This window comes from Necator americanus, chromosome III (genome assembly GCF_031761385.1).
Source record: "Necator americanus strain Aroian chromosome III, whole genome shotgun sequence".
Taxonomy (NCBI): Eukaryota; Metazoa; Nematoda; class Chromadorea; order Rhabditida; family Ancylostomatidae; genus Necator; species Necator americanus.
Window position 1 is genome coordinate 6,515,994 of NC_087373.1, and position 14,062 is coordinate 6,530,055.

Genomic DNA, 14,062 nt, shown 5'->3' on the forward strand with positions numbered 1-14,062 from the left:
GTCATAAACGGGTAAGGCGGAAATTTGAATCATTCCGCCCTAACAATCAATAGAAAATATTTGAAAATATATTTGCGGACTGATTTCTACTGGATAGTAATAGTTAAAATATATATTAACAATGAATACCTAAAAAATATTCAATATAAAAACATAATAAAAGACAAATATTATAGTAATTAGCACTGATAAACCCTTTTGGATGATAGAAACGCAGACCGCTGACAGTGTAGGTCAAAATCAATAGTCTTTGATCATCTTTACTATCTATTCTTGAATTTTAAATTATTTTCGAGAACAATAGTATAAAAAGAGGTGCCTAATGACTAGTTGAGTGGTGCTTGTGCTTTTTCGCATGCACCGACGTCATTATAAATACTGTCTGTGAATTTAATCCATTAATATATAAATTAATTAACTAAACCAAAAATTATAATAAATGAATAGCAATATTATAATAATATAAATTTAAAAATTTCAATAGCATAGATTGTCGTATATTTTATCTTATTATAACTTTATTTATTATTATTTATTTTATTATTTATTTTATTTATTGTTGTATAGTTTGATCAATTGCTTAGGATATGGATTTAGAATAGGCCCGGAAACCGAAAGGCGAAAACCACACTCTCGGTCCTTCAGTTTAATTTTTTCTCCATTGTTTGTTTTACAACGCCCGTTTCATCTACGTTGAAATCCAATCATTGTCGAATTAGTTTTCGTTCGTATACGAATTTTATCCCCTTTTAATTAATCAATAAATCAAAATGAAAAAGAGAAAAAAAAAACCAATTTCAGACTCACGTCCACTCTCGATACTGAGCTGTTCGAGTTGGTGTTCGGGCAGGTGTGAATTGGCTTGACCCATGTTCGTTACGTGCAGGCTTCGGCTGGACGGTTCGGTTGTGCAGTAGAAGCAGTAGCGCAAAAGCGGCGAAGTAACTCGCACGCACACACACACACACACACACACACAGACGTACGCACAACAACGTACACACGTTACGTGTTATCAGCACCGCCGGTGATATGCCGAGACCATGTCATCCACTTTGCGCCGAGAAAAGGGATTTCATGGAGGTGAGTTGTACATCTGCAAAAAAAAAATGATACTTTTACAAAAAAAGAAAAAAAAGAGCGAAAAAGAACAAAAACTCCACCAAAAACGTTCTAACTTCTTGTAACCATTCATGTACTTCATAAATCGCGCCCTTTCTAAATCTCTTTCTAGTTTGATCGATATGCTTTATGATGCGACTATACTCTTCTTTTATGATAATTCGAAATGAGACCGCAAAGACACCAGATATTCTTAGGATGTGCGAAAGTTCGACTTTCCTTGAATCTTGGCATAGAGATGCAACTTGTTGATCGTCGAATTTAAGCAACAGTCAAGTTTGTTAACAATCTTGGCTGTTGCTTAAATTCGACTATCAACAATTTGCAATCCTTCGGATGGTTGTCGAGAAAAATCACGGAAGACCACTGTAGCATACAACAGTACCGTAACCCATCGATTTTTGTCGTTGGAAGACAAAATCGGTACCGCAATCTATGCACTACTCCACCCCTTTGATGTCTTTTGTAGTGCTTAGTACAGTTCTTGTGCATAAATGACAGTAAAACCAACCTCTAACAAGTGTAGTATGACCTCCATATGACGAAGAACTCGTCCATAACTGGAAAATGACACGGATAAGTCCATTGATTTCCAGAAATATTTGTTATGAATGAAAAATGGCAGTTGACATTACTCAGATTGTGTTATTCCTATCTTTCCGCACGTCTTTCATAATATATCCCATTAATAATATGAAATAAAAATAAAAATAAAAATAAAAATAATAATAATAATAATAATAATAATAATAATAATAAATCCCCGTAATATGAAATAATTCTGCTCATATAAGCTCCGCCCATTTAGGTCAATCCACCTCGTACCGAGAAGGATTTCTATACCACCTACGATCCATGGGTCGGTATTGGTACAGCTATCGTATTGGCGATGTTCTTCTTTGTGGTCACCGTGAAATCATGCGTACGTTATGTGGTACGAAAATGGCGTATGCATCAATTCTACAAACGTACACCACCGCCCAACGATACGCCAGCCGACGATGATCAAGCAATCGTTGAAACGGCATGAGGTTTGTGAGAGATGTTTCTCAAACATTCTCATCTGTTATGAACGAGTTTGTAGATTCTATGCTCATTTCTTATATGATGAATGCCACAGGGCAACGCATTCATAATCTACTTCCGCTTCTTTTTCTGCATCGCAACCCATGCGCATAAATTTCCCCGAACGACCATTCTTCTTGACAAACTTGTGCACGCTGCGATGGCGATTAACAGACCAGGCATAGTGCTCAACAATAATGGATGACCGAGGGGGATCCAGGTTTTGGTCACAAAAAAATCTGCTTTGCACTAGGAATAATGGAGCAATTAGGTGTGCTCAACAGATCATGTTGTTATCGTGCTGAAAACCTCCTAAACTAGAGATACTCTTGCAAAATTGCTGCTCTCATGCTGGTACACTTTTTTCCTACTCACATCGAAAGTAGATAAAATAGAATATAGAGTATAGAATAGACTGTCTATCACTACTACGACTCTACTACAAGAAAAAATAGCATTATTCGTATATTCGATGTAATTTAACTATCTACAATGTCCCTTTTTCCACCGTTAGGCATATAAGATCTACAACTACAGCTATCGTGCTGAACCTTTCGGGAATAAATTTTTAGAATTAAAAAACTTCCTTGTAATCACCTTGATCACACTGACTCTCTTGACTCTACTACAAGACTCTCTTGACTCTACCCTCGTTGTTCTTCGAACTGGTCGATTGGGCACCACTAATCCTTTCGTTTGTTCCGATCGCGTGCCATAGTCGCCCAATGGTTCCTCTTTTCGCGAGGGACACGAAGAGCATCAAAATTTTCTTTCAAGGACTTTTGTTTTAAAGAAGTCTGACCATCGGGTCGGCGGTCTTCTTTTAGAGCGTGTAATACCGCTGGGAGACCAGTTGCTCACGGATCTGGTCCAATCTGGTTGTCGTTGAAGTGCATCACGTGTATAGTCCACCTTATTTTGCTTTCCTTGGCAAACGCGACGACGTCTCTAATCTTCTATCACTGACGTAGAACAGAACTTCGAATCCTGACGCACAATTGCGCAAAGCGAGATACTCCTATTATCACTCTTTCGATTGAGTTCAATGACGCTCTTCGCATTTTTTTCGTGGTTGCGAAGTGCCTAGGTTCCTGAAGCATAGGTCAAAGCAGGAAGAACTGTGGTGTTGAAGAGGTGAGCACGGAGCCGGATGTTCCCAGTTTTCTTCGCTACATCCTTAATGCTCTCTCAAGCCTCACGTTTCTTTCTGTCCAGCTCAGCTGTCAGGTCGTTCTCCATGTTTATTTTCCGATCAGTGGTAGCTGGTGCATTCGGATGTGTTCGTTTCGTTGAGAGTGAATGGAGCATCTAAGACCCATCCGTTACACATGAACGTCTTTTGCACATTCAGCTGAAGATCGATTCATCCACATCTTTCGTCGAATTCTGTCAGCATTCGTTCCGCTTGACTGATGCTAGATGTTATCAGAACGATGACTAATCGCGCTGAATTCCTTTCAAGACCGTGCTTGCTCGCATATCTATCCTTCATCTAACACTTTCTCAGTCCTGTTGAGAATCACTCTTGTGAAGAGCTTGTAAATGTCAATCTTATCCTGTCGAGACCGGGTGCCGTACGATTTCTCACCGACATGATAGCACGTCGAACTTCGGACGGAAGAACCCCTGGAATGACATGTCCATCTTTCCTCAGCTGGTGAAGGATGCAAGTGGAAATGGCTGTCGAAGAGATCAGAGCAGAAGTCGTGGATCATTTTCTCGATTCCTCTTCTCGATGCGATGGTTGCTCTATTTGGGATCGAGAGAGCTCTCATCCTCGTCTTTCTATTGGCGAATTCTTGACAGGCGTAGAGAATGCTCTTTTCCGCCTCTGTAGCTCCAGCCAACATTTCTGCTCTTTGAAGTCTTCTTTCATCGCCTCTCTGCAAAGCCTTGTGAGCTCGAGATTGCCTCGTTGAACGTTGCTTGCAGCTCGCCGTGCAGCTACAAGCAGACATATCTCCTGCGTGTCTCCTGGTAGTTTTGGAACTCTGACCCTTTCTCGTGCAGTCATGAAGACGTTCAACGAGCCGTTCGTATTACTCTTCGATGCTGTCCTTTGCGGAATTTTCCCAAAACCCGGATAGTGTAGCGAAAAGATCCCAGTTGATGATGGTTCTGGGACTTTGCTCTCTGGAATTCGCAGCTTTCTCTGCTCCCCGGGTAAACGGAGAATCAGACTTTCCCGGAGAAGACGAAGACGAAGGTCCGATCTCGTATGAGACTTCGGCACAACAGCGACACCAGAACCTTTTTACGGTCAATGTCAGTGTGGAATCCCACAGGTGACTACCATGCCCAAGGTAGAGAGGATGACTTCTGGAATTGCAAGTTCCCAATCCGAGTTGGGTGGTCTTGGTTGTCATAATAAACTCGGAGAGCCTCCCCTCCTCTTCGTCCCTAGAGGTTGTGGGTGCCGATGTGATGTTTTTCAGTCGTTCTTCTGGGACCGATTTTGCCGTTAAAATAACCAAGAATGACCTTGTAGAAAGTATAGTCTTCTCTGTAGAACTTCTCAATGTCCATATAGAAAGCTTCGGCTTCTTCATAGCATGATTTTGAAGCGTCGAAGATTGTCAAAGCCGGCATTGGACCACATCTTCTCATCCACAAGCGTGCGATTCGGAATGTAAGTTGTTCAAAAGAGTCAATGTTCTTTGCTATACTCGTGCTGGCGAGGACACCAAATCCTCTACTGTAGCATGTTTCTAAGAACAGTTCTTCTCCAGTGTCATATACGGAGCTCAGTGGGTGGTGTCGTCTAGTCTCGGTCAGTCTGATGATGTCGTGCTCGAACTTCCAGGCTTGGATCATCAATCTTCAATGGCTACATCCGATGCAAGCGTACGAGCGTTGTAAGTACAGATCGTCATTCTAGTCCTTTTCTGTTTCGGTAGCCTAGATAACATCTGTAACCCCGTCTTCTTGGTACTACCGTACCAGGCTTTCCTCTGGAATCAGGAAACTTTCTTATCACTCTGGGATGCATATAATTTTAAAACATATGGGCAGGTTTCGAGCCCCTAGCCTCCCATGAGTTTTTGGGACAACGTTGCGTGTTCTCGCGTGAGAGGCATTCAAGTGACAGGAAGTCAGGAGTATGGCGACTACAAGCCGCCTCCCGTGCACCTTCCCGTCGCTTGAATGCAGGCTTTTTGCCGTTTCGACGTTCTGGTTAGAAGGATGATATGAGTCAGTCCTAGTGGAGCAGAAACAGGGAGTCCGTCTCTTGAAACCACCTGCGTCCTAGAGCAGGCACAAGATCGCTTTTGGTGAGCGATTAGCCCGTTGTCCGCCATAGCGCCACGTAGCCTCGCGATTAACCGACTGTGATCCCCTAGTGAGGGAGAAAAGTTTCTCAAAATATCAAGCACATATTGCAGAACTGCTTTTGTTGTACTGCACACTTCTATTCACCCGTTAGGTACTCTGCAAATAAACGTTTAATCACTATAAGCTTTCAAGATCCCAGTATTCTTAAGCACAATTTTTATTGTTGTTATTGAACCACCAACAGACATTTCCACCTCTGATGACAAATGAAATAATATCCTTGCGGAACACGCGCAATCCAGTAACGTTGACAACATAGTCATTGCATTTCAAGCAAACATATATCAAAACATGAAAAGTTTCTGCAATAGTTCGAAAATAAACTGGTCTTAGCCTAGAACACATGGAACATCTTGCAGCTAACGTCCCACTAAAAGGCCATGACCACTATCCTTGACTCGCGAACCAATCATATATCGTGCTGGTCACGCCCACTCTCTATGAGAAATAAGTTCATCATTATGCTAATTGCTTACTCCTCCCAGATTTTCTTGACACGGAGACAAAATTAATTGCGTATTTATTTCCTTTTTATAAGAAGAACATGCCAATGAATCAACACACCCAAGCGACCATTTGAATGTTAAAAATCGTAACAATACACATATACTATAGAATTATGTTGTTGTGTTTTAACACCGGGTCAAATACTTTAAATAAATAGGTCGGGTCATTGAATCGATATCGATCGACGATGCAGAAATAAAAACACCGACGCCAAATATCGCACGATGATCATCACAGCACAGTAAAATCTTCCATCAATGTTATAAGTTCCTGATCCTTTACGTTGGGATTCTGCGAAAACGTGCGAAAATAGATAAACGTTGGGAACTCGAATGATCATACTCACAATACACCACGGAAAATAGGGTTACACACAGTAAAGCATTGTCGTTCCAACGTTTAACCTACGTTTATCGCTCGTCCATGCGCAACTTTTGAGACATCTATAATCTCAACAAAGCGCTTATCTTCATATGTACAAACTATACATAGCAGAGTATAATCGGCGCATATAAATTAATTCAGACAGGTGTGACCAGCAAATCCTGATCCATGCGCGAGAAGCATTATAATGCTTCCAAGTCAACATGTTGAATATCGGGGTGTTTCTTCGTAATTTCCCCCTCGATCCGATCAATTTCATCACCAAGTCGATCGATAATCTTCTCGCCATGCGTTTCCATGAATTGCTCCAGTTCGTTCTCGTTTTTGATATCACGAACTTCCTGGAGCATAAACACATGGAAACATTGGCAAACTATAATCATTAGTAAATCAATTCAATCCACTCACTTTCAGCAAGAATGGCATATGGACATCTTTTTGCAAGTAGGCACGAGTGATCGCACGACCATCGAAATCCAATTCGGCTTTGAATCGTGACTGTTCGACACCCAAGGCGGTCGCTTTCACGTCATGTACTGATCTGAATTGTCAATTCCGTACGAGATCATCATTTTGTTCGTTTTGAAAACGACAATGTGTTCTTGTCACACTTGCTTAGAACATGTATTACATAGTTCAGTGTTCAGAAGATATATTTTGCAATGACAGTGTGACAACTGCTCTCAAAAAGTTGGCTACTGACAATGATACGCAAAATGTGATCAAGTATCACTTGAATACACTCAATTTTGGACATCGCCTGACCCAAGCACCAATGTGTTTCAATCTTCTGCGGACATTTCCGCCGCGAATCACTATCTAGGCTAGTACTTATCGAATCGATCCGATTTTCTGCTGAACGACTATGAATGTAACGAATCAATATTGTCTTATTGATCAGAAAAATAAGTTGAATGTTTGATGAAATTGATATTGATTAGTATCGTCGAAACCTCCAAGATTTCCATCTTTCTTGAACGAACAGCTCATTTACTCGGACGACGTGAATCGAATAATTTAAGGGGTCGAACAATGTGTTATCCATCAACTGATAGTATCTCATTAACACTGAATTGGAACCAAATGTCGAATTTTCGCATTTCAACATCTTAAAGCCCATTACATGCAGCTTGTCAGATTAAAAAGATGTCAAGATATGATGGGATCACAATTTTTGTCTTGGAGATTTCTACTAAATGTAATTATCGACGTTAGTGAGAAAGACAAAGCAAAAACTGTCACTTCGGAGGATATTTGTCGAATCCTATAACACCAAATCTCCTTGTTCACTTCATAGTATTTGTTTTCTCTCGTGCTATGCAATTTTTCTGGAAAGTCCTGTGATTCTTCTACTTTTTCTAAATCGTGTATTAAATCTATTTGCATCTTTTCGCCTCTCATGTTCTCTTTTACTAATATGATTTAAGTTTGATTGTTACTGTACAATAGAATCTGCTCCAATATTGTTACGGGTTTCTAGCGAAAAATATGCATAGATTCAAGTTCAAATAAATATTTGAGTAATAACACTTACCGTATAACAGGGTCATTGCTGAGCCGACAAACAATATCGTCGGTAATTCGTTTCGGCAGACTTCTTCCAACAAGATGTGCCGCATTCGTGCGGATAATAAATGAAGCAACAGTTCCTTAAAAAGGAACGCTTGGATGAAGAGATAAAAAAAAACAGAGTTGGGAGCACTGTTCTTGATTTGGATTATACAGAGAAAAAGTAAAAATATTAACTAATAAATATAAATACAATTATAATTAGAAATAATACCTAATAAACATCCTATGAGGATAGATCCAATCGAATCAGGAATAGGTGATTCGAGTAGTGATGACAATGATACGGCGCACAGCGCTATCACAACCTAAACATTATTTTGCACGTCACTTCTTTAGCACCACAAAAAAAAATTCAGAAAGCAGAATAACTCAAGCTGCTGCAACAAACAAGAAAAATTTTTAATATTACTAAATAAAAGATCCGTGGAAAGAAGTACTAGATGAAAGAAAATTGTGAACACATACCCCAGAAACTGCAGCTGTGTCTTCCAAAAGCACAACATTCAAAGATGGATCAGCTGAGGTGCGCACTGAATAAGATTGTGATGAATAGCAATAGACAAAGAGTAGTTTGACAGCTCACCATAGTTGAGTATACTAATTCCTGCTCTTTTTGCTTTGGAACTCACTTCACGATACGCAGTAATTCCTGACGTTCCTTGGAAACATAACGACATTAGAAGCGCATAGTAAGCCTAGAAAAACCATTGAAATTTCTTCTCGCACGAACAAAACAGCATATCTATGTCTATATTCCTTCTGAGTGACAACACAATCAATGAAAAATACCAACGTAATTAAGTGGTTCCAATTCCGCCGGATGCAGCAATCCAGAAATACCATGATACATGGACAAGCCACATCCAAATGCCATGATACCACAACCAGAAATCAACGATGTCACGTACCGCATGTTTCCTAAATAGTGTTTGATTGATACGAGCTGCTTACGCTCGCTCAAAAATTGATATTGCTTGTTGGATACACAACCGTATAGATTCAATATCGTAGATCAGTGAGGTTATCAGTACTGATCTTATCTACACTTACCGTAACCGTACGGGAACAAATTGTCGGGATTTCTCGCTGAGTACCGGATGCCCATCAGTAGAATCAGTTGATTGCAGGTGTCCATAGTGCTGTGTATGGCTTCAGCAAATAATGATTTTGAACCGGTCAGGTATGCGGCAGCATACTAAAACGTTACGACGTACTACAGAAGTAATGTGCGAGGCAATGTAAAAGTGCAGTGAAATCAGTAGTTGGAAAGATCCTCCAACGCGAAAAATTGAGCCAGAATCAGCAAGCCTTGTCGATAACAAACTAACTTTGAATGCGGCATCACAGCAATTCAAGGTGAACGCAATAGCCACAACTCTGTCTGCTCCTTTACTAACTGATGTGGTCTCTACCTGCAAATTATAAAAATCTGTTGGGAAATTTCTTCAAAAAAACCCTATCTTCTATAAAATACTACTTGCTAACAAACATGCCATCTTAATTGTGCTAACCGCCAGTCTTGAACAAGAAGAATGAGAATCAGTTAACTCAACACAAACTCTTCCATCGGGTACTCGATTTTGTTCTAATGAATAAATAGAAATTGAACAAGCTAAATATTCACGTTATACTCAGATCCACTAACGCGAAATCTTCCACTTATTATAAAATGACAAACCCTCATGCGCATACGCATCCGCTCCGCATCTGTCAACTCTTCTCTCATAGCGATCAACGGTCGTCGATGTGATTCCACTGCTTCGCTACTGCCATGAACCTGAATATCCACAACTTTTGACAGTATACAACTTAAGGGTACAACAAAGTTGCAAAATCTAAATGAAATACACGTAGAACTAGTGGCCTCGCAGTTCACCTGATAGAAAATCAAGCATCACCTAGTAATGAAGGTGATGGAGATGGTCAGGATAAAGAAAAGGAAGTTTCACCTGAAGCGCCTTATGGTATACATCTGTTAGAGCGTAGAGATGACTAGCGTTTTTCGAACCAAGCGAGTGAGCTTTGCTCTTCACTGGTTTTGGCTGACTAGGAAGATCACTGAGATCCTCCTCTCTGAAACCAAGAGAATTTTATAAGAGAACTTTTCATTACTACGAGAAAACAAAAGAGAATAGCATTCCTGAGGATAGCATGTTGGCGTAGATGTGCCTTTAGATTGATTTAGATTGATCAGATAATATCAATGCCTTCAAGCTTGTCATTTCACGCGGCGCGCAGCTTTACTGATAATTTTGAGGAATTGCGACTAGTTAGTAAGATATGCCTGTGACAAAAACCTTTCCTAATCTATGTGTACCCTTTAAAAAAATTACTTCACATAACGATTATATGTGAAGCATATTCGTTAGCAAAAGTTACCAAAACCACTGATCTGACAGGCAATGTTCCAACATTCGCCTGGTTGGAGAAAAGCAAAAGAGCAAAAAAATTATGTATATATTCACAGTATGTTATACTGACTTATATAATATATGAACAGTACATATAAAATAATATATAGTAAATTTACATAACAATTAGGACTGAGCGACTCACCGCAGTCCGAATTCTGCCATTGCGCGAAGCTTGTCGATCTTGTCAATTTCATACGATCTAAATTTCTTCGACGGGCGCGCAACCTATAAACAAAGATGAAATGAACAATTTCCAAAGAAAACAGAGCGTTTAAATTAAAGAATTGTTATCCTCAGATTCATAAACATTATTCGACTCAGTAGCATAAAATGTGATTAGCAAAGCTCTGTGTTCGAGCTGGTGAGGAGAACAAAAAATTACATCAAAAAATGGAGAAGGAATCACCATCACGTCCTTTAGAACATGCTGGGTGCTGACTCAGTTCAGTAAGAAAATCAGCCGGTTCGAATTTAATTTTAACACTTCAAGATTAACATTTTAAAAGAATGGAAAAACTAATTAATCGATATCATAGGTACGGCTAGAAACACATGCCGTTCAGCCAACACTGAAAATCATAAAGAAATACGTTATTGTAAAGGTGTTTTCTAATTCAAAAAATAATGATAAGCTCTAAAATAAGAAACAATGTGATAACAACATGAGAACAACAACAGATCTGGGGAAAATTGGAAAAAAAAAAAGAAATCGGCATATAGCAGATCACGAGTGAAAAGAAAATTCTGTTAAAGGCATCACCCGACGAATCTGAGGTGGTGCAGATTTCAGGTGGAGTATTCGTATACGGGATGGGAGACTATGGACAGGGGAGTGATTCCGTCCATTTCTTCCTAATTGCCGAAAAAAAAACGGCCCGGAAGATGCGGCGCCGCACAAGGCTGGCGCGCTCCAGTCGAACTTCCTGTAGAAAATAGTGCGCCAAAACCACTGGAGACGTATCTTCCGGGCCGTTTTTTACTGCAATTAGGGAGAAATGGACGGAATCACCCCCCTCTCTATAGTCTCCCATCCCGTATACGAATACTCCACCTGAAATCTGCACCACCTCAGATTCGTGGGGTGATGCCTTTAAGCAATGCATACGGTACCTTGAATAACCTTGGTCCATCTTTAGTTCTTCGATCTGAACTACTTGAATGAAAAGACGAACATGTAGCAACAAGGCGATTGAGAGATGACGTCTGACGTCTCCAAGCTAAACATGAGAATTTTTCAAAATGCAAGATCATTCTAACCAACACAATATTACTCATGGGTACGGTTTCAACAAAAGAGAACTATGTTTAGTTAATAACTGGGCTTTCAGAAGTATTTTAACTCTATGTTTGGAAAATTCCTGACAGTACTTGGATTTCAAGTAGAACAACTGCTAAAAATAAAGAATTTGGTATGAAAACCTTCGAAGTGGAATTCAACTTTAAAAAAGTAACCAAAACATACCTGTTCAGCTAATAATTAATAATAATAATAATAATAAACAGTTTTGAATGTCTTGATGACGAGAAAATGAGCATGAAAATGAGGAAAGTGGGGATTTTTTTTTTTTTGAGAAGTGTGTAACCCATGTAAAAATAGGAATCTTGTCATTGATTAGTCATACGAAAGATACACAATTCAGTTAAAGATGAAAGAATCCCTTTCTTCCTTCCGCCTCTTAGCATCAAACTCTTATTAAAAATGGCTGAATAAAATGGTTGTTTCAAAGCAACTGAATGTTGAAGATTGTGTTTTGCAATCAATCATGTGATCAGTTTATTTCCACGAAAATCAATCAATTTCATGTTGAACGAAAGCACGCTAACATTTGAACTAAGAACTAAGAACACGAAAAAGAACGCTTATCAATTGTGCTGATGCTTGCATGTTTTCTGTTTATTCTCTAGGTATAATGGATTTTTAGCTTCCCTTCCCGTATTATCATTCAATAGTTCTTTATCACTGATCAGAACTAGCCCTACAAAAGTTCCCGCAAAACAGACGTTTAGACAAAACTGAAAGAAATAAGGAGGAAAATAAATTCGCCAGGGCAAAAAAAAAAGGAAAAAAAAAACCTTAATAGGCAACCGTATCAATGCCAACTCATTCTTTGGATCTGAAAGACTTTCCAAAACTCCGTAGAAACTTACATTGACCAGCGTGTAAGTAAAGAATCGATGTGGGAAGGTGGAACACAAGCGAGGACATGTCACTCTTGCACTTTGTCAACTTCTACAAGCTTGCATCGATCATCAGTCTCTGTAGTCGTACTTCAACCACTGTTCTGAAACAATCACGACAAAAATCAATAAGTTGTCAGTGGCAGCAAAAAAGCAACATCGCTCGACTTCGCATAACAGCAATGTTACTGATAAGTAAACAACTTTGAGCGTTCGATAGCGCGACGAATGCTCTTATTGAAGGACGTGTTGCGAATGACTTTGGAGCGCGACGTGATTAGCAGCTTGGATTCATGGATAAAAAATCTCGACATTTGGGTTTATAAAGAATTGAGAATAATTAATAGTAATCAATAATGAGCGTAATCTGAGAATAGTTTTGCATTTCTCTTGGCTTTCATTAAGCTGAGAGGTATTGGCCAGACTGGTGCAGCGCTAGGAGGTTCTGCTGCGACACGACAACAAATGGTTCGAAACCATCCTGGGGAAACCTCAAGCTTTACAAGAAACCCCTCTCGGGTCAATAGATCCGCACTAGTCTCAAGTAGAAGGATAAAGGACTAACTTCAATCACAACCAATGGGTCCCGCAAGTCATTGTGTAACCAGCACAACGTTAATGTGACTCGTTCAGAGGATTCTAAGTGATAGTTGAGCGTGTAGGCGTATACTCGAAACTATTGATCAACGTCAAGCACTTTTCTTTTATTTTTGGAGCAGTGACAAAATGACGTGAGTTGTAGATATATGCATGCGATGTCATCATCACCATTTCGAGTTTTTTTCTTCATAGATTCTTCCCTTTCTTGGTTTTTTTCTTCTTTTTTCTTTTCTTTCTTGATTTTTCGAAGCCGATTCTGGTGAAACTTTAACATAAGGTATGCCGCTGTAGTGCCACTTCACCCCGCTTGCTATCAATGCAGTGAAAATTTTAGTTCTCTAGTAAGAACTGTGTCGGTCAATTCTTCTCAAGAATAAGTGGTGTCATTCACATGCATTACCGTAGCCTCACTACCTATATTAGGATCAAAACGACACGAATCACGATGCAGTAGCGCAAGCGGCTGCTCTCGAAGCACTGCGGTAGGAGCGTAGCGGTCAAGATTGTGGGGGGCCCTTGCAAAAGCAGCGGCTCGCCGTGATCTCACCTCGATTCCAGACGCTGTTTCTACCGCGTCGCTTCAGGTCTTCACATTTGCTTACGCGTCTGCATCGTTCATGCTTCGCTTCATGTCGTTTTGACCCGACTACGTCAATTATGGGAGAACAGTTGAATTTTCCGCCTCGCTAGAGCAGGCACAACGAAGATGTTTCTTGCTACGAAATATTTGCGACCATCGCACAGATGACTTCAAATTTTTTCGATTGGACGGTTACATTCCTTTGACTGGAGATGACTAAGAGAAGTGCACGCGTGGCGGCGGTTGCGTTGCGGTCACCCGGCTTAACACAATTGCCGCCGGCTGGTAAAAACGACTTGAGTCATAG

At 40.0% G+C, this 14,062-nt stretch overlaps 5 protein-coding genes across 5 annotated transcripts in view; 1 reads left to right on the forward strand and 4 right to left on the reverse strand.

Annotated features, from left to right (window-relative positions):
- Positions 1–871, reverse strand: part of RB195_008769 (uncharacterized protein) — a gene marked incomplete at both ends in the record, with an annotated part of 32,718 nt that extends 31,847 nt beyond the window's left edge. Inside the window, one exon of the mRNA XM_064195428.1 lies at positions 808–871. Coding sequence (XP_064046573.1) covers positions 808–871 — 64 coding nt within the window. The remainder of the gene's footprint in view (positions 1–807) is intronic.
- Positions 872–1,032: 161 nt separating this feature from the next.
- RB195_008770 (uncharacterized protein) lies at positions 1,033–2,152 on the forward strand (the record flags this gene model as incomplete). The annotated part of the gene is made up of 2 exons (XM_064195429.1): positions 1,033–1,083; positions 1,931–2,152. 2 exons carry the CDS (start codon positions 1,033–1,035, stop codon positions 2,150–2,152), a joined length of 273 nt encoding a protein of 90 aa, XP_064046574.1.
- A 1,516-nt stretch (positions 2,153–3,668) lies between these two features.
- RB195_008771 (uncharacterized protein) lies at positions 3,669–4,145 on the reverse strand (the record flags this gene model as incomplete). Its single annotated transcript, XM_064195430.1, has 1 exon — positions 3,669–4,145. One exon carries the CDS (start codon positions 4,143–4,145, stop codon positions 3,669–3,671), a length of 477 nt encoding a protein of 158 aa, XP_064046575.1.
- A 442-nt stretch (positions 4,146–4,587) lies between these two features.
- On the reverse strand, positions 4,588–5,001 carry RB195_008772 (uncharacterized protein; the record flags this gene model as incomplete). Its single annotated transcript, XM_064195431.1, has 1 exon — positions 4,588–5,001. One exon carries the CDS (start codon positions 4,999–5,001, stop codon positions 4,588–4,590), a length of 414 nt encoding a protein of 137 aa, XP_064046576.1.
- Positions 5,002–6,593: 1,592 nt separating this feature from the next.
- Positions 6,594–12,603, reverse strand: RB195_008773 (uncharacterized protein; the record flags this gene model as incomplete). Its single annotated transcript, XM_064195432.1, has 14 exons — positions 6,594–6,752; positions 6,820–6,952; positions 7,946–8,060; positions 8,195–8,288; positions 8,449–8,513; positions 8,567–8,678; positions 8,777–8,901; positions 9,034–9,178; positions 9,312–9,395; positions 9,662–9,760; positions 9,933–10,056; positions 10,540–10,622; positions 11,508–11,614; positions 12,546–12,603. 14 exons carry the CDS (start codon positions 12,601–12,603, stop codon positions 6,594–6,596), a joined length of 1,503 nt encoding a protein of 500 aa, XP_064046577.1.
- Between the last annotated feature and the right edge of the window lie 1,459 nt (positions 12,604–14,062).